This window comes from Eulemur rufifrons, chromosome 16 (genome assembly GCF_041146395.1).
Source record: "Eulemur rufifrons isolate Redbay chromosome 16, OSU_ERuf_1, whole genome shotgun sequence".
NCBI classification, from domain to species: Eukaryota; Metazoa; Chordata; class Mammalia; order Primates; family Lemuridae; genus Eulemur; species Eulemur rufifrons.
The window spans coordinates 51,588,693-51,608,089 of NC_090998.1; the positions used below are offsets into that span (position 1 = coordinate 51,588,693).

Below are 19,397 nucleotides of genomic sequence, written 5' to 3' on the forward strand. Positions count from 1 at the left end.
CTGACAGGGGAGGCCAGAGAGGGTTAGCGAAGGGGTGAGGATGGGGGGTGGGAGGAGTGCGATGCAGCAGAGACAGCATCCTCAACCCCGACGACAATCAATTCCGAGGCACATCACGGAGGGGATCAGGAGCCTTTAGAGGAGAACGCTGCAGGAGCCATGGGACTGGACACAGGCGGACGGGAAAGTGCAGAGAGACCTACACAGGAAATTTGCAGCTCTCAGAAAAGGCACAATCACGTTCAGAACAATGACACTGAACTCAATGATGGATACAGAATTCCTCAGATTAAAAGATTTCGCAGATGAGAAGATACAAGAAATATTTTCCTCTCCTGTAAGACAAAAAATTTAACTGCATCCTGACCTTTGATGGAGATTACACACAGAAAATGAGTTTCTGAAGAGAAGAATTTTTAAACATTGGATGAATGTCAAAGGATCTCAGCGTTGTAAAGAGACTCAGAGGTCACTTGAATAATCCTTTGAAAGTTTATCAGATAAACTGTGAGACTGCTCTAGTTGGACTGAATTAGAATAAGATTGCTGGCTGTCTAAGATGATGGAGTTTCAGTTCTCTCCAGAGACAAGTCCCAGATTCCTGTCTGACCTTCCCTTTCAAGCACACTGACTTCATGACTGGGCAAGGTGTAAGGAGCAAAGGCTGAAAGGAAGAAAGTGTGAGCGTGATCACAGGTCAGCCTTTTAATCGTGCTCACTGCCAGTGGATAAAGCAAAACCCACACATGCCCAGGCAGCAGAAAAGAAGAAAGGATATTGAGGTTGGGAGGAGAAGACAGGAAGGAGAAAGAGAGGGAGGGAGAAAGAAATAGATTGCACAGCAGGGATCCGCTGGATGCCAGCCAGGAATGTCTCAGTCAGACACCCCACTGGGATGAAGGTCAACAGGGCTGCAGGTGGTAAGTTAACGGGAAAGGTGCAGGGATAGTTAATCCTATGCCAGGCCATCTATGTGTTTGGGAAGAGAGAGGAAGTGAAGGCAAGTAGAAAATAAAATGACACTTAGGCCAGCTATAATGAAAAATTTTGAAATCTATACTCAAGTGAAGGCAGAGATTTTGGACATGAGTTCTGAGCCCAAAAGGAGAAGACAGGGAGATAGGGCGAATGGTGACAACAAATAAAAGGTGACCAGAACCACGCTCCCTGCGGAATTTCAATAAATATTAATGGGCTGATGTTGACTTTGGTAGGCAGAGTAAAGCTTGGGCAAGGAAAATGCCATTGCCAGTGGAGCATGAAAGTTCAGATCTCTGGACTAGAAACAGTAGCACCTGCGAAAGAAGCAGAGTCACACCAGTCGTTGCAACAGAAAATGATTCTTTGTCTATGAGGCCAACCTGTCTCAAGGAAAAGTAATGGGACAGTCATGACAAGAGAGAAAGAACAAAGCCTGTAGGAGCCATGAAAATATATTCCCTTCTCTGAGAACATATTCCCTTCTCCTGGGGTACCGTAGCCCCTAGCTGAGAACGCAGAGCTCTCTCTCCTAGGTACACAGCTGTGAAGGTAGGTGCCAAGAGGCCTAGCTTTACTCGCTCACAAACATCCTTTTGTTAGATGTGGCTGGAAAGCTGAGAAGAGTTATTTTTGGATCTGGCTCCAAGGCCAGGTAATCAGTAGACAGTCTCGTTCTGGAGAAGGGAGGAAGAGCACTGCAGAACAGCATCTCTCCCCTAGATTTCAATATTACATGTAAAGGGACACCTCTGACAGGGCTTGGTCTTTGAGCGAACCAGAGCTCCTCTCATAATGGCAAGGATAGGCCTTTTCGTTATTTTCTTGTTCTTGTTCTTCATTGGCAGGCACCTGATAAAGCAAAACGATTGAAACAGTTGCTTGGAGCCTTCATAAGAAAAGGACTCAATTTCCAAGCCGGAGAAGTGCTAAGTTCACCTGCAGTATCTTCTGCCATAACACGGTGGGTCAAATGTCTACATGGGGCAATCTACGGACTTGTCTAGAAAATACATATTTTACAGATTTTTAAAAATTTTATCTCAAATAAAGAAAATAATATTTATTGTTCAACAATATATTGATTAAAAATGTTTCATACACCTATAAATTGTCCCAGCCCAGAGTTCTAGTGTAAAAATGTCAGTGCCTGGCATATAGTAGGTAATTAATATTTGTTAAATGTACATTAGATAGATATATTAGGAATGTAAAAAAAAAAAGAAAAAGTAAAATACCAAGAATGCGGGTGTAGGTAGAAAATAGTTTCCCTTTCATTGCATTCTTTCCTTCTTAGGAGAATTAAAAAGATATTGTAACTACCATACTGCTTTTTTTGTGGGTGACATCAACCGCAAATAGCAAGGTAGTTTCAGAGACATGAAGCAAACTGTTCCCCCCCACCAAAGATCTGTGTAAGGTTTTAGCCGCAAGGGGTCTAATAAAGCTCTTGAAGCATTTCCTAAGAGTTCACAGAAAAACCAAATGTCCTACTACTTCCAACTAGACAAATCCAATCATTTTGACAGACAGCTTCTAAGAGCCTACTATACAGTTTCTAAGTGCAGGGCACTGTGCTGCAAGAGTATCAAGTGCAGCCCTCGATGAGTATAAAGAAATGTGTGTTCTGGGGGTGGGGGTGAGGACGTGGGAGTTGTATGGGTACAGAGAATGGGACAGAAGAAAAGAAACTTCATGCAAGTGCATATCCACCACACCCCCAAATACCAGTAAAGGGCATTTGATGGAATGACTTATGTTTAAATAACACCGCAGGTAGGGTGGAGTGCTGGACCTCACTGAATCCACTCTGGAACAACAGGTAGCGCTGCTGCAACTGGCACTGCGTTTGACAGCACTGAAGTGGACGGCAAGGCAAGGCACGGCGTTACCAGGGCACATTCTTGCAAACATCTGAACTAAGGCACACTCTGACAAATGTCTGAATGTCCAGTGAACATACAAAACGGAGCCCAATTATGGCAAATTGATTTTATTTGAGATTTTATTTTAACCATCAATTGGCAGTCTTAAGCTAAATACCAAATAGAAAGAGCAGATATAAAGATTTGGGGGGAAAAATGTGATTTAGCAACTGCAAAGAAAGTATCAATGTTTTCCTCAATTATCTAGATTTTTAGCAAGTATCTTAGTAAATATTTAAATCTCCTTTTTAACAGCAGGAGATTAATACTTCCATAAGACTCAGAAAACTGAAAAAAGTTAAGCATATTTATAAGACCTAAAAATGACTTGGGTTCACTCTATTCCCAGTATCTAGCACTTACAAAAGAATTTCTGATACATATGAATAGAAAATAGTGATTGTTTAAAGATTCTAATGTAAGAAGAGCATCAACTTCTCAACACTAAGATAAGCAAACGCTAAAATCAGCTAAGAAGTTTTTAGAATAAAGGACCTGTCTTTAAAAGACTTAGCCAAAGCCATAACATAAGGGATAGACCCTTAATAGTGATTTATAAACAGAAATTGTACATTTGTACCAATTGTACAGGATACAGTCAAAAGAGAATTTATAGCCCCATATTAACAGCCTAATTTAAAATGGATAATCTTTCCTATATTTCCCCCAAAGTACCTTTTAAAGGACTCACTCTGCTATCCAAACAACTTGCAAATGCATTCAGTAAGTTGGTCTACAGTATTTATTCCTTTTCCTGTTATTGACTCAAGATCTATTTCTCACTATTTGCTCCGTGCTCATTCTTCTGCCAAATAAAATATTAATTGCATTTTTAGCTGCACTGCTGGTGATCAAAGAACTCTGATATGTCAAGCTAAAATGATAGAAATAGCATCCATTAACATATTTATAGGTTCAGAGCTTCTAGAACATAATTACACCCATTAATTACTTGACAGTATTCTATATTACAGGCTGAAAAAGGCATTTGCAGCTACAATAGTTTTACTCTGAGTGAAGTTTTTTTTTTTTTTTTTTTGTAATAATAAATTTCCTGGAAAGATTCTATCTAAAGGAAATAAGGCAAGAGGGCTCACGTATCTGGATGGACATAAGGCAGGATTTTTAAAGCAGCCATTCCCTAACTTTGCAATAGAATGCACACACAGTAAATGAGATAGCACAGCTAGAGTGATTTCAAAGAAAAGCTTAATTTAAATATTACAGAGAGATTTAATTAATATTTTAGAGTTCTAAGAGAGACAATCTCACGCCAACGATTCTTGACGGTAAGATACAGAGCACTGATTTTTACTTTCAAATAAACTTCAAATATCATACAGGACCACAGCATTTCGAATTACCTACTTTCCTGAACATGCAATTCTAACAGGTAAAAAAATGAAAGCTGTCCTGGGCAAAAGCTCTTGAGATGTTGGAAATTAATAAACAATTATTCTGTGGATTCACCAGCTGTGTGAGTCTTGAAACTGCCGGCTGCATTTAGTACAAGTATCATAGAAGGGACAGTAACACACACTTGACTTCTCTTGACCAGTTAATCAGCATGCAAAATGACGGTTTCCCATAATAACTTCAGCACCGGACCCAAACACATTCTCTTTTTAGCAAAGAATGAAGTCGCTAAAAAAAAAAAAAAAAAAAAAAAATCACACAAGCCAGTTTCACGATTTCAGCATGAACATAGCCAGGGTGTAAGGAGAGAAAGCAAACCGAGTCTACCTGTACATATAGATCTATACATATTTCACTGAGTTCTTTGTTGCCTGACAATAAATTATAAAAGCAGTCATATTTGAAAGTAAAACCCATTAAACTGTGTTTATAGGATACTGCAACAGACTCGCTGAGTGAATAACAAGGAAAGCACGATACCTTTAGTGAGTCGCCTCAGAATTTGACAACGGCATTTAAAAGAGACAGCTATCATTCTTGCTCACTGCTTTCTGTGGCCAAGTGTACTCAGGGCTCTGCTCTGGTGGCTGCAGCAGCAGCAGCACATGAATTCCTTGCGCACATACCAGGAGAAAGGTAGCCCCAGTGGGGAGTGACAAAGCTTAATTCCTCTTGGCTGATGCAGAGGTCCGCTACATGTCATCTGGCAAAGCTGTGTCATTCACTACTACTGCCACCCTGCCTGCCACAGCCTCCTCCCCCTTCACAATCACAATGGCTTAGAAAGTGATGCCGTTTCGATAGCAACAAAGCACCAAATTGTATAAAGCAGGGACAACGCTGGGAGAGGAGCCATTCCATAAATCTAACGCTAAGCACTGAGCAATGCATTCTGTTTTAGGCAAAGGGCTGTGTGTTCCGGTCGGTTTACCCTTTCCTTCTCAGGATCAAGTCAGTGTGCTTTAGATGTCTCATTTAATGGGAAATGCAAGTGAAAGGCCGGCGCTCTTACTTTAGGAAGAAATGTATGTATCTTAGACTAGGTTCTCTTAACAGCAACAAAAAAAGAAGGTAAAGGAGAGAGGGCAATTTTTCTTTGGGATTCAGAGAGATGCATATTTTTGCCTATAGGAAAGAGGCAGCCCTATGCTAGAGTCAGAAAAACTAGATGGCACTTTACAAATCTATGGGTCGGGGCGGTGTAGGTTTCTAGATGGAATGCAAGAAGGGCTAAGGGAAAGAGTCTGGCAGGGCAGATGGAGTCCCAGCCCCCTTAATCACCCTTTCCAAAAACGGACTTGGCTGGAAAGCAACACAGTCAAGACTGTTTCTAAAGATACCAGAAATAAAAGCAAACAAGGCTAAGTATTTCTATTTTTAATGAACCTTATTACCCTATTTCCCAAAGAACCCTCCCCCAAACCATTCTTCTCATTATGCAAATAAAACAGGCTTGCGACCCAGCAGATATTTGTGAGTATCTGCTCCAGTGGAGTGAAGAGCAAATTAACAAACCCTTCACAATCCATTCACAAAGTGACAAGAAGGCGGAGCGCATTTCTTCAACTGCCAGCACCAGCCTACTCACTCTACAGTCAATACAAATGAACATTTGGTATGGAATTTTAATCAAAACCCAGAAACCTGCCACAGGAGTTAACACAAACATTCAGGAAAGAAAAAAAAAAAAAAAAAATCAGACGGTTGGCCAGGAACTTTAAATTGAAAAAAAAAATCAATTAGTCAAAATGAAAAGATATATCACTGTCTAAACTATTTGATTAATATTTCTAGGACTTTATGAATTATTCATACAGATGTATTCTCTACTCCAGGCTGCAAAAAAAAAAAAAAAAAAAAAAACCTTTCAAGCTGGTTTCTAAAATGACTTCCAATATTCCATATTTAGTGATAGAGCTTTCTCCTCTTCATTCATAAATTCCATATTAACTCAAACAATTTCAATGCAATGCTATTGAAATGCATAGGCCTTCTATTTTGGGTCCAACAGAAAAATAATTTGTGTGCAAAAGATAGCTGCATATCATAAGTATCTACTTTAAAGATTTTTTTAAAAGAATTCCTTTACCAAGGATGGTCTAGCTAAAGTGATCAGGCCACCACTAATCAATAGGAAGGACTATATTAAATGGACTGTAGTGCAGAATCAAATTTTTATAATTGTTCCCATTAGCATAAATCTTTTTTTGAATTTCAACCCATTTCATTTCCATCTGTATTAGGCTATCCCTAGAAGTATCTTAGCTTCCTTGACATTTTTGGCTCTAAATACAAATATACCTTAGTGCTACGGAATTGAAGTTATTAGCTAAAGTGAGATAAATATTTATGGTTAGCTCTTTTTAAGATCCTTCTTGAAAATCTAACATCTTTCCTAAAATTCAAGCACTCAGAATATGCAGCTGTCAAATAGTGTTAGTACAATCTTGCCTGTGGAACATCACCACTCCAGACCATTTTATTAATGTCTATTCAAATAAAACTCAAAATCCTATAGACATCTCTTGCCCCTCTGATATTATGTAGACTCAGATCTAATCTGCTTTTTCCTTAAGGCTAAAATGAGCAAATATTTCCCCCTTTTACTAACACACCCAATTTTTTTTGTTTGTTTGTTTGTCAAAGCTCTGTTCTTTGACACCAAGAAAAATCTTCAAAACTACTAAGTGTCTTGTTTTTTCCGGCATGGGAAATAGCCCATCCTGGAGCTCTCTAAAAGGTTTCTGAAAGCCCCAGATGGATTTTTTTTTTTCCTCTTTGGATATCGTGGCTGCCAACCTGTATCTACCCTATTAGCTGGCTCAGGTTCAGCTCCAGGAATCTTACGGAAATGGAGCCTCCTGGAGTAACTCTTTTCCAGAAAATGAAAGAATCTGCCAGGTATCCCCACCTTCTTCCATTCGGGGCCTCTCTAGTTCTCAGAGATTTCCCTGGAAGCCATTCTAAGTTCAGCCTTCTTGCCCTAAGCCTTTTATCCTCCCTTTGCTTAATGCAAGCTTAGCCTCAGATCCTTAACTCCAGCACTGACAAAAAGCCTTTTAGCAGTACAAGTTTTCTATCTCAAAACTTACGGACATTTAGGACAAAGGTCCCAAGTGGCCAAAGTAACTGGTGGAACTAGACCACATTTTCCTAACAAGAGCTACCACTAGGAAAAGTGACCTACATATCTTGGTCCCAACATTAATTTAAGCATGTGTCTTTGGACCCTATAATCAACATGTTATTTATGGTGGCTCAGCTGTCTAGATAGCTGAAACTTTACAACATGCTCCTTGAGGGTCACCAAGTGGAGGCTATGGAAATATAAAGCAGGTAAAATGGTACAAAATATACATCTGATTAAACTCCAACATGATCTGGGGAAGAGTGAGGGAGTTAGTTCAAGAGGTTTGTCCTTCTTTAAAAAAGAAAAACAACAAGCATCACATGTACTCACCAGAAAATTGGTTTCCTGATCATCACCTAAATGCACATTTGGGAATGATACCAATTGGATACCAGACTGAGGTGGGGGGTGGGGGGGGATGGGTGTATGCCTACATGATGAGTGTGTTGCGCACCGTCCGGGGAATGGTCACGCTTGAAGGTGCTGACTGGGGGGGGGATGGGTGTATGCCTACATGATGAGTGCGTTGCGCACTGTCTGGGGAATGGGCATGCTTGGAGCTCTGACTCGGGGGATAGGTGGTACATGGGCAACGTATGTAATCTGAACTTTTGTACCCCCATAATAAGCTGAAACAAAAACAAAAACACCTCAATATATGAAAACATGGGCTTGCTGGATTCAAGGCAGATTAATCTCTTAAGAAAATAATTTTTATTTCAGGGTTCCTTTAAAATATTAGTTTTCCTAAGGTATAAAACAAGTGTACTGCGTTTATATAGAATTCAATGGATCACAAAGCACTTTCACATGTAACGTATCATTAGAGCAACACTGTTATGGGTTTTTGTTTCAAATAAGAAAACTGGTTCTCAGAGAGGGTGCTTATCACCAAGGTCACTCTGCTAGTAAGTGGTAAAGAACAGGAACGAACCATAGCTTCTCACCCCTGGCTAAATATTCTTTCTACTCTCTGCCTTCCCTTGCTACTCACAGAAAATGTGATCTAGTTTACAGGGGGACAGATTCATTTAACAAAGCACCTTTAAGTGCAGTTATATTTTATGACAGGAGGCAAATCTAGTATCGATCATCTTCTTCCCTGCCTATGCCCGTCTACCTCAGAAGCACAGCTAATGGGTCTAGAACCACCCTGCCCAGAAGGAACCAGAAATAGGCAGCAGTTAAGAGAGGCACCTTCTGGTACCAGACCATGAGGTACCAAGGGTTTACTAGGAGTCCCTTCTGATTGGACAGTTTTTCAGTCTGATTGGTTTGTGTCTTTATCATGGCTGTTTTAAAATATTTTGAATATCACTTCCATTACAGTATGGTACTAATTTCATCATAAGAACGGTATGAGTTGGGGTGTATGGACAAAAACCAAAAACAACAACAAGAAAACCCAAAACCAAACAAACAAAACCCCCAAACCTTATGATTGGCTCAAAGATTCCAATATAGTCTCAAAATGAAATCATTCCACAGAACCATCAGCTATATAAATAGCATCTCCACCCCCAAAACAAACACTGCTGTTGTGATTCTTCTGAGTCTTAACAAGATAGAATCATCATAAACTAAGTTTCCTGCCATATACCTACACCTGGGAATTCATTTCAAAAATAGAGAACAAAACAAAACAATATGAGGGTAATTGCACAAATAAATATCCCCCTATTTTATGTCATTAGAATCAATTTGATTAAAGTACTAAAATAATTTGTACCTTCTTCCTTATTTCAACTTATTTCATAAATCTTTCTGTTACAAAATACACTTGATAGATCCCATTTGTTTGCTTATTTATTTAACTATTACCTTTCATTTTCTTTTGCTTAAAAATACTTAACATACTTAGGTCATCATTTTAGACACCATAAGGCAACCCGACTTGGCTTGTATTGAATATACAAAAGTATAATTTTTCCCCCCCGCAGTTAATAAGTGTTGGGCATTTTCCAAATCTTCAGGGTATTTTAGAACACAATGTTCTTGGAAGTCTTAACCTGTAACCCCTGCCCTCTTTTCAGCTCCTTACGGACAACCTCACTGACACATCCTTAGCTTATTATAATCAGCTGTTTTTATTTTCTTTTTCAAAGATGCTGAAAGCAACTATGAGCCTCAAACATGTTATAATTCCTGTGACCACTGTCTGCTACTTAATTCATGGAGCGTGTCAGTGTGAGACCAAACATTAGGGTCAGGCAGGGGAGATGTGCATGGAACAGCGCTGATACCCTACAGTGGAGGGCTGTTACAAAAAGCAAGACCCAATTTGCTGACAGAGGTTCTAAGGGTGTAGAGATGTAGCGTAATTGCCCAAGATAGAATTTATTAGGCTCTTTTTAAAGCAAATATTTTATGAGAAAATATTTTTGTAGAAGTAATGATGCCCTTTAGGAAGTGTCATTAGGACATACTCTTGCAAATCTGGGGTGATTAAAAAGCACTTAGTGGCTCTGAGCCTCTGGTGTGTTGTGATATAAAAGGGCGGGTATAATGCACACTCCACGTGTTATTTGCTTATCTAGCCAGGGCTCTGATGCCCGTCCTGGTCTCAAGAGAAGAAGGTTGCCTCCACTTAACATGAGAAGGCCCGGAAAGCTCCAGTGAAGGTAAGCAGCTTAGAAATTCATCAGCTAAACGCATCTGGTGGGAAATGTTAAAGAACAGAATATGTAGAAATGCAGTACAAGAGGAAACTTACCAGAAATCGTCTTCCTAAAAGCCCAGGTTAAGTCCAGCTATTTATGGAAGCATTATGTAAAAAGAGGACGGTGTAATGGCCAAAAGCACAGGCTTTAGAATCAAACCACCTGACTGTGAATCCTGGTTTTACCATTAAATGGCTGTGTGACCTTGGGCAAGTTTCTCAACCTCTCTGTTCTTCACTGGCTAAATGGTAAAAATCATTTCTAAGTTTGCTTTAATGATTAGCTGAGTTAATTTGTATAAAGTACAGAGAATAGTCAAAGGTTTTATTACTCACTATGTATTTGGTAGGAATACAAACGTACAATTTGGCATTTGGTTACAGAGCCCAGACTCTTCCTTACATTGGCTGCATGTGATTAGCATGAATTGGTTTGGACACAGAAATCACAAGGAGGTGGGGGTTGGGATTAACAACTAAAATGGTCCCTTTTCCAGGATTGCAATGGCACAGCGTGATCTCTCCCCACCGAGTCTCACAACCTTTTCCTGCTCTCATGCCTCTTCTGTCTCCAGCCCCCAAATGATGGACCACCCCCAAGTGCTGTCACAGCATGTTGGTCTCCTTCTTCAGCATTTTGTTTTCTCCCAGGGCCCCAACAATGACCTCTCTGCTTTGACTCCCAAATCTCAATTGTAGCCCAGATTTGCTCTGTCATTCCAAAACTACCTTCCCCCATCCTTGATTCCAAGATCTGTGGGTGGCCTTCACAACCATCTCAAACTAGACTTGACTCAAATTGGGCTCCTTATTTTCTCCCCGACAAGGTGCATGTTCCTCCTCCAGGCACTCCCTGACATCGTCACCCTCTTTCTCAACAGTCCATCCCTTTCAAGTCTACCTTTAAAACCCCTCTCAATATATTCCCACCTGACTGCCAGCATTCTACAGCCAGAATCACACGGTTGTTGCACACAGGAGTTTTCTCCTACAAGCATTTACTGATTGCTGTGTTTTAGGCACTGGGATACTAGGCCACACATGAGGGAGGGTGCTGCCTCCCTGACTCGTCCTGGAATCAGTGGCCAGCATTTGTTTTCATTTTTAGGAACATCTGGGCAGTCCTTTGGGAGGAGCATTACTCTTCCAATTTTGTAGTGGTAGCCAAATTTTCTTCTTTTTTTTTTTTAGGGCTAAATTAAAGGATACTTTCATATAAATAATCCATGGATTTAGGATATCATACAGCCCAAGTTATGTCAGATACCTGTAACCAACAATTGGCAGTTGGGAAGATAAGTACATTATTTGAAGAATAAAGAAAAGTGGGAAATTCAATAGGGAGAGGGTCTATAGTTATGAAAATTAAAAAGATGAATTGTCAGAGCAGAGACTAAGGCCAGCTTAAATATACACTAAGGCTGGCTTTTTTTTTTTTTTTTTTTTTTTGAGACAGAGTCTCACTCTGTTGCCCGGGCTAGAGTGCCGTGGCGTCAGCCTAGCTCACAGCAACCTCAAACGCCTGGGCTCAAGCGATCCTTCTGCCTCAGCCTCCCGAGTAGCTGGGACTACAGGCATGTGCCACTATGCCCGGCTAATTTTTTCTATATATATTTTTAGCTGTCCATATAATTTCTTTCTATTTTTAGTAGAGACAGGGTCTCGCTCTTGCTCAGGCTGGTCTCGAACTCCTGAGCTCAAACGATCCACCCGCCTCGGCCTCCCAGAGTGCTGGGATTACAGGCGTGAGCCACCGCGCCCGGCCAAGGCTGGCTTTTAATAACATTCATTTTCCACATTCCCAGTATGTGGTGGTGGGCTTATGTGTTACTAGGAAGGCAAGAAACACAACTAGTACAAAAGACCAACCATAAGGAGTGGTGGTGTGTGCACAGAAGCCAGGTTAGATCAAAGGAAGAAATGAGATTTCTGAAAGAGGGTTGGATGAAGTGGGTTTGCAGCACTCCCTCCAAACGCATCCTATCACCCTGTCTTGCTTTATATTTTTTCCATATCACTATACACCATCTAACACACTACCTATTTTAATTATTTATTTGTTTTTTGTCTGCTGGCCCACCCTCGGCTTTTTTTTTTTCTTTTTTTAAATGAAGGCAAGATTTTTTTTTTTTTTTTTTTGGTCTGTTTTGTTCATTGTCTAGAACAGCACCGAGCACATAGCAAATGTTCAATGCATTTTTGTTGAATAAATAAATATGTGAGGGTTTCTCTTCTAGTGGACTTCCTTTATATGCAATACTATTTCTAAAGCTCTTCTGCAGAAGATGAAGTTAAATTACTTTTTAAAAACAACAAGAGCAAAGCTATGCCACTATAAGAGAAAATTCTCCTAAATAACTGCATGTTTCTTGAGTGTTGCCTGTTTGTGGAGGGAAAAAAAGGAGGGGCCGTGTGCTGCGCCCTCCTTTCCAGAGCACACCTCAGATTTATTCCTGGGGCTTCTGACAAGATGATTCATAGGGACCCTGTTGTTCTCCAAATACGAAGGCACACACAGCCCAGTTAGGTTTTCACTGAAGTCGGAGGCAGCAAGAACAACAAAGAAAAAGGCAAAGAAGAAGATGCTAAAATTAAAAACTTGGCTTGTCTCTGTGAATGAAGAAAGTAGCAAACACACACTCATCCCCGTAGTAGATTCTGGCCTAACATGCATAATTATAGCCTGTCAAGGATATAATGTGTCTCTAAAGTAACAGATGTGTCTATTTTTGAAAGTTCTAGTAACACATGTCTACAGAACTTTGTAATTCTATCATCATGGCTTTGTACTATGACAACCTACAAACTGACCTTCTTACTGTGTTAGCTGCTATTTTGATGACTTTCATTTTGTGGGATAGGAGTTAAGCTTTTGCCAGCAAGAATTTATGCATTAGAAATGGACTACAACAAAGCCTCCTCAATTCTAAGACACTTTACTCATTCAAATAAAATTTTACTTACAATATTTTAAGGCCTCCTATAGATACATAAAAATCTAAAAAAAATTAAATAACATGATTTAGGATTAAGCAAATAGAGTTAAGGAATGGAGAGTAACAGATTCCCGCAGCTGTGTTGAAACATCTGGATCCATCCATACCTGAAGCCGTAACACCCTGGACTTTTTTGGTTAGATGAGTCAATACGGTCTCCCATTTAATAAATTAGTTTGAGCTGGGTTTCTTCAGTTGGGTTCAAAAGAGTCTTGGTTAGTACTTTTTCTAAGCTTCAGATTCTTGATATACAAAAGAAGGAAGTTGTGTCTCTAAAATGCCTTACAGTTCTGCCATTCCATTATGATTCTGAACTCACCTGTTTTACCGGGCTGCTGCGATGATCAAATGAGGTAATGAATAGGAAAGCACTTTTTCAATGTTAAAGCACTCTACAAAGAGTCCAAAGATTTATGAAAATAATATTCAAATGTGTGTTTCTCCGCGTGTGTATAAAAGTTAGGAGGCTCCAGAGTTCACACCATTGCTAATATAGTTGTATCAATGTGAGAAGCACAGATTTGCAACACAGGAAGGGAAAGGCTTCACACTCCTGTGCTTCTCTCGTAGGAAATCCACATTTTGCCAAAGCTCAAAGGTTTCTACAGCTGTAGCTTGTCTTCCTAAATTCATTATCACAACCCAGAAGGGCCCTTCTCTTTAACAAACAAACAAACAAAAAAAAAAAACTTGCCCATTACTTTTCACTTTTATTTCCATACAAATAACATTTAAAGGGCTCCTTGGCGATGTTTTGCAAACACTTTCAATCACAGATCACTGAATCTGAGAAAAAAAAGTCATGATGTTTTGATTTTCGTTCAGAGAAGGAAACAACTCTCCAATAATGCCTAAAGGTTTAAAACTCTAAAAAAAATGGAAGGAGTATGGAAAAAAGGAAAAAAAGTCAGTGTGGAGGGAACATTCTTAACTGGGTCTCTTCCCCTCCTCAGGCATCTTCTTAACATCCAGTTGTGCGACCCCCTGTGACCTGCAAGCGCTGTCCCTTCTGTGTTCCGGCTGCGCAGTGGGGTGAGCAGCTGTTAACACTAGAGGGCAGCCAAGGGTCAGAAATGGGAGTGCAGGGGGCAGGCGGGCTGGCTAGAAACTGACCCTGCGACCAAACTGAGGCCAGAGGCCTGGAGAAGACCCTGGTTCAGCTTCCCAACACAAGACAACTTGCAGGAGGCCCCTCGAGCTCTTATATGAGGACAGCAAAGCTTATATGGGCAGTAACCCAAGCACTGGCAGAGTATCCAGTGACAGCAGCGGCGGCAGCATTAGAGAGTCGCCAAGAGGCCTGGGGCGTAGGGAAAGGCCAAGAGCCAAAGCCAGGGAAAGATGGGGGAGGTTAGGGGAACCTGGGTTCTGGCCGGAATTCTGGGAGCCTATTAGATCGATTGGTCATGATGACTGTTGTCATCTTTTCTGTAATTATCATCATTGTCATCATCATGGACAGGGCTGGCACTTACATGGAGCTCCCTGTGTGCTGGGCATGCTCTAAACCTACACATACATTTCCTCAGTTAATTCTCACAAAGTCTTGTGCAGGAGAAACTTTTTTCCCCCAGCTTTATTGAGGCATAATTGACAAATAAAAATTGTATACCTTCAAGGTATACAACATGATGGTTTGATATACATATATTCATTGTGAAATGATTACCACGGTCAAATTAATTAACATATCCATCACCACTCTTACTAACCATTTGTGTGTGTGTGGCGGGGGGGCTTGGTGAGGACACTTAAGATCGATCTATTCTCTTAGCAAATTTCAAGTAAACAATACAATATTATTAACCATAGTCACCATGCTGTTCATTAGATTCCCCAGAACTTAGTCTTCATGTAACTAAAAGTTTGTACCCTTTGACCAACATCTCTCCGTGTCTCCTGTTCCCTGACCCCTGGCAACCACCATTCCACTCTCTGCTTTTATGAATTTGACTTTTTTAGATTCCACGTATAAGTGAGATAATAAAGTATTTGACTTTCTGTGTCTGGCTTATTTCACTTAGTATAATATCCTCCAGGTTCATCTGTGTTGTAGCAAATGGCAGGATTTCCTTATTTTCGTGGCTGAATAATATTCCATTGTATGTAAATGTGTGCATACACACACACACACACACACACACACTATATTTTATTTATCAATTGATCTGTCGATGGACACTTAGGTTGTTTCCGTTTCTTGGCTATTGTGCAATAAACATGGGGGTGCAGATATCTTTTTTTTCTTTTCTTTTCGTTTTTTTTTTTGAGACAGAGTCTCACTTTGTTGCCTGGGCTAGAGTGCCATGATGTCAGCCTCGCTCACAGCAACCTCAAACTCCTGGGCTCAAGCGATCCTCCTGCCTCAGCCTTCCGAGTAGCTGGGACTACAGGCATGCGCCATCATGCCCGGTTAATTTTTTCTATATATATTTTTAGTTGTCCATATAATTTCTTTCTATTTTTAGTAGAGACAGGGTCTCACTCTTGCTCAGGCTGGTCTCGAACTCCTGACCTTGAGCGATCCACCCGCCTCGGCCTCCCAGAGTGCTAGGATTACAGGCGTGAGCCACCGCGCCGGGCCGCAGATATCTTTTCAAGATACTGATTTCATTTCCTTTGGATACATATCCAGAAGTGGGATTACTGGATTGTATAGTTCCATATTTAATTTTTTGAGGAGCCTCCCTACTGTTTTCCATAATGGTTGTACCAATTTATATTCCCACCCACTGCGTACAAAGGTTCCCTTTTCTCCACATTGACTGGCTATGCTGTATGCTCAAGCCAAGAAATACAAGGATTGGTCAGGGGTACTTTTCACTTTATAAGATTTTTGCCTCATCTTCCAACTTTAAAACCAATCTCCGCATACTCAACTTCAGTGCAACTGCTACTGAATTCACAGACCTTCTAAACCAAATCTGATTTGTCATTTCTCACAGTAATAGTTTTCTTTAAGCAACATCCCTTCCTTCAGTCATTTATATCTGTCTGAGGACAACAGCACAGACTATTAGAAACATTAGATTCGTGCAAGTCCTGTGATTTATGCTTAGGCTCAATAAGGAAAAGTATCAAACATACACCAGATTTTTCTTCCATAAAACAAGGAAAAAAGTCAAAACATTTAATTAAAAATAAAATAAGGAAATTTTTACTTTCAAGTTTTTACAGGGTATTAAATATACATATATATATTTTTCCAAAGGTAGTTAGGTCCATTCTACCCTTCCTGTTGTATAGATCTCTGACTGGTTTTTAATACTTTGCTATATAGTCGCCTGGAACTCTGCAATGCTCCCAGCATGCCCCTGCCCACTCCTTCTTCCACAATTTTGGTTTTGAGTCCCAGGGGTGACCAAAAGAGTCTGCCTTACAAATATTGTTTATTCTAAAGTTACCTTTTGTTAGTTTCGTGTCTAATGCTTTATTTTCAGGAATGACATTAAAAATAGTCCCCAGGAAGAGGGGCCTTCCACAGATCCTCTCTCTGATCTTGTTTGGGGAGGGAAATACAGGAGCTTAATTGATCAAAAGGGAGTCACAGAAGGATGAAATATTTTGCAGACGCATATGCCAATGGGAATGCATCAGCCACGAAGACCCACTGCTTCTAGGAAGCACCACAACACTGGTGAGCTGCTGGAAGTGCAAAGCTGTAAAGTAACAGCCAAATTCACCTTTTTTTAAACGATAAAAGTATCTTCTAAGTAGAAAATTAGAGATTGATTTGATATAATTCATGGCTTAGGACAGTTTTGGAATAAATTTACACCCTGGCCTTTTACTCCCTCCCTCCCTCTGTTTTCCATTATCAATCTCTCGGCAGGGGGTGGACTTCAGCATTGGCACCAATAGACAGAATCGGGAACAAGTGCCTTCTGCAAATCACTGCATGCTCCTCTGTCACGGTCCCACCCTCTTCCATCAGACACAGATTCTGTGTTGCAGCTGCAGATTAAAGTCAATTCTCTATCATTACAACGGCAATTTCTCACTTGTTTCAGGAGTTTCTTTTGTGCAAACCTTTAGGAAGCCTCATTCATTTGAGAAAGTTCAAATGAAACAGAAATTTGTGTGGAGCATTAAGCTGTCGCCCTCTTTTTCAGCACTGCATCTAGATGCCGTCTTAGCATAATATAACCATTCTGACTGCTGTGGTGACAGTCAGGGACAAACTTGTCAGGAGACAAAAGACAAGGCCATCTATCACCATTATCAGGAAATCTCATCTAGCAGAGGATTTATGATCTGTTCATTTCAGAGGAGATTAAAAAAAACACACAAAGATTGAATCAAGCATGTCTGGTGGTGCATGAAAATGAGACGGATTTCACAGAAGGCCAGAGGGCTGACTGCATTTGGTCAAAATGCCACATTGTCAGGCCACTGTGAAGGGGGTTTGTCTGAGACCACTAAGCACCACAACTGAGAGTTATCTGAAGAGTGGCCAGTACCCAGAGCGCCCCAGAGGTAGTCAGTACAGCATCAGACTGCCTGGGTTGGAATCTAGAATATGAGCGAGGACAAGTTACTAAATATCCCCACAGCTCAGTTTCCCCAGCTACTCGTACCATTGTTACAGGATTATATGAGTCAAGACTTGTACCTAGAACAGCACCTAACATGTAATAGTAAATGCTCTAAACCATTAGTAACCTAACCTCCCAGGGTTGTTAAGAAGGTTAAAGGAGTTACGATGGATAAAGTGTTTAGCATAGTGCTTGGTACACAGGGGTGCCAGAGTGTTCGCCATTATTAGTGAGGTTGCCGTAGTAATAACAATGCTTAAGAGGAGCAGCAGTCCCAGAGTTCCTTAGCATGGCACGTCTCCCTATCCCAAGACAGCCAGGTCACTAGCTTATCAATCACAGGCTGATGATTTGAATCCAAGTTATCAAACTGGCAGCGCTGGGGCCACACACGACCTGTAAGTATGCTTGTTTTACCTGAGTTATGTTTAGAAATGTTTTAAATTAGTTGTACACTTCAGAAATGTCTACAGTTCATTTAAAATTATGGATTTGTAGCTTCTCTTTAAAAACCAGGGGTCCTCCCACACCGGGCCTGCACTCCTGCATGGCAACTCTTAGCCCGAGCCGGGCACCGGTTGCCTCTTGAGATAGTTGGGCAATACGTTCTCCAGCTCCCCCAGTCCCCGTGTCATCTGCCTGGTCCTTGTAGGCACCTGAGTTTGCTGTCCCCCTCCCCTGAATCTATTCTAGGCCTTCTTGAGTGATATACCCTCAGAAAGAATGTGTTTTTTAAGGCCCTGAACCCATCTGAGAATCTGATGAATATTAGGGGAGCTCTCCCCAGTAAAACACACTTGTATTCATATGCTCACAATACGTGGCAATTCTCGGGGTGCCACAGACCCCGCCCCAAAGCCCACTCATGGAAAAACTTCCAACTTTAGGGGTTTATTCATGGACAAGAAAATTCCATTAATCCTCACTCTTCCTTAGATCACTACTGTAGCTCACATTGTTGCAAGGGGGACCCCATGATTTACAAAACGTGAGTTACACAGATGCATAAAATGAAGGACTGTTTTTGGAAAGAGTAAATGCTTTGAACTGATGATAAATTTAGTGGTTGCAGTCAAATTTGACATCCTTAAAATAAAAACATAATATGGGCTTGCTATCTAATTTCACCTCCTAAACACTTCTGAACTCTGCTACCTCTTCTCCAGATCTCCAAAGACTGCCAGGGCAACTGCTAGCCCAGATAGCACCATTGTGAGCATTGGGGAAAAAAGCAGCTCTTCCTCAAGACACTTTACTGCCATCTGCTGGGGGAAAAGTGTCATATCAACTATATAGATTCACCACGTTTAAGATGAAAATGTCACCCCTAGACATTGTATCCTTGAGTAGTGCAGCTGCAGAAGTTTCCAGCATGATTTGAGTTGTAAGCATCCCTGACATGGACTAAACTTACTACATGAGGCTGTTATTCCGAGGCAGCAGAGAGCAGTCATTATGAGCTTTGTTGTTTTGAGTTTTTTGAAAACCTTTTTATTTTGAACTACTTTTAGAATTACTAAGCTGCAATAATAGAACAGAGAGTTTCCACATATCCTTTACCTCTCCCCCAAGGAACTTTCATTCTATAGTCATGGGTTTGAATCACGATTCTAACAAGATCTTGGCAGATGACCACAGCGGCAGCTCATAGTAAGTGCTCACTATGTATTATATGTTGTTGTTATTACCTGGTAGCATCAGGTTCCTTAACTGTAAATGAAGATATTAAAAAATAGCTAGTGTGAGGATTATATTAAA

General features: G+C 40.6%; 1 protein-coding gene across 11 annotated transcripts in view; it reads right to left on the bottom strand.

Moving 5' to 3' along the window:
• The window catches only part of GRIP1 (glutamate receptor interacting protein 1), a 620,258-nt gene that overhangs the window by 239,435 nt on the left and 361,426 nt on the right, over positions 1-19,397 (bottom strand). For 4 of the 11 annotated variants that reach the window (XM_069491631.1, XM_069491630.1, XM_069491624.1 and 1 more), the window contains exon 1: positions 4,800-5,024. The exons of the other annotated variants lie outside the window; for them this stretch is intronic. In XM_069491631.1, coding sequence (XP_069347732.1) covers positions 4,800-4,854 — 55 coding nt within the window. In that variant the 5' untranslated portion in view covers positions 4,855-5,024. Of the gene's footprint in view, positions 1-4,799; positions 5,025-19,397 lie in introns of those variants that run through there. 11 annotated transcript variants of the gene reach the window in all.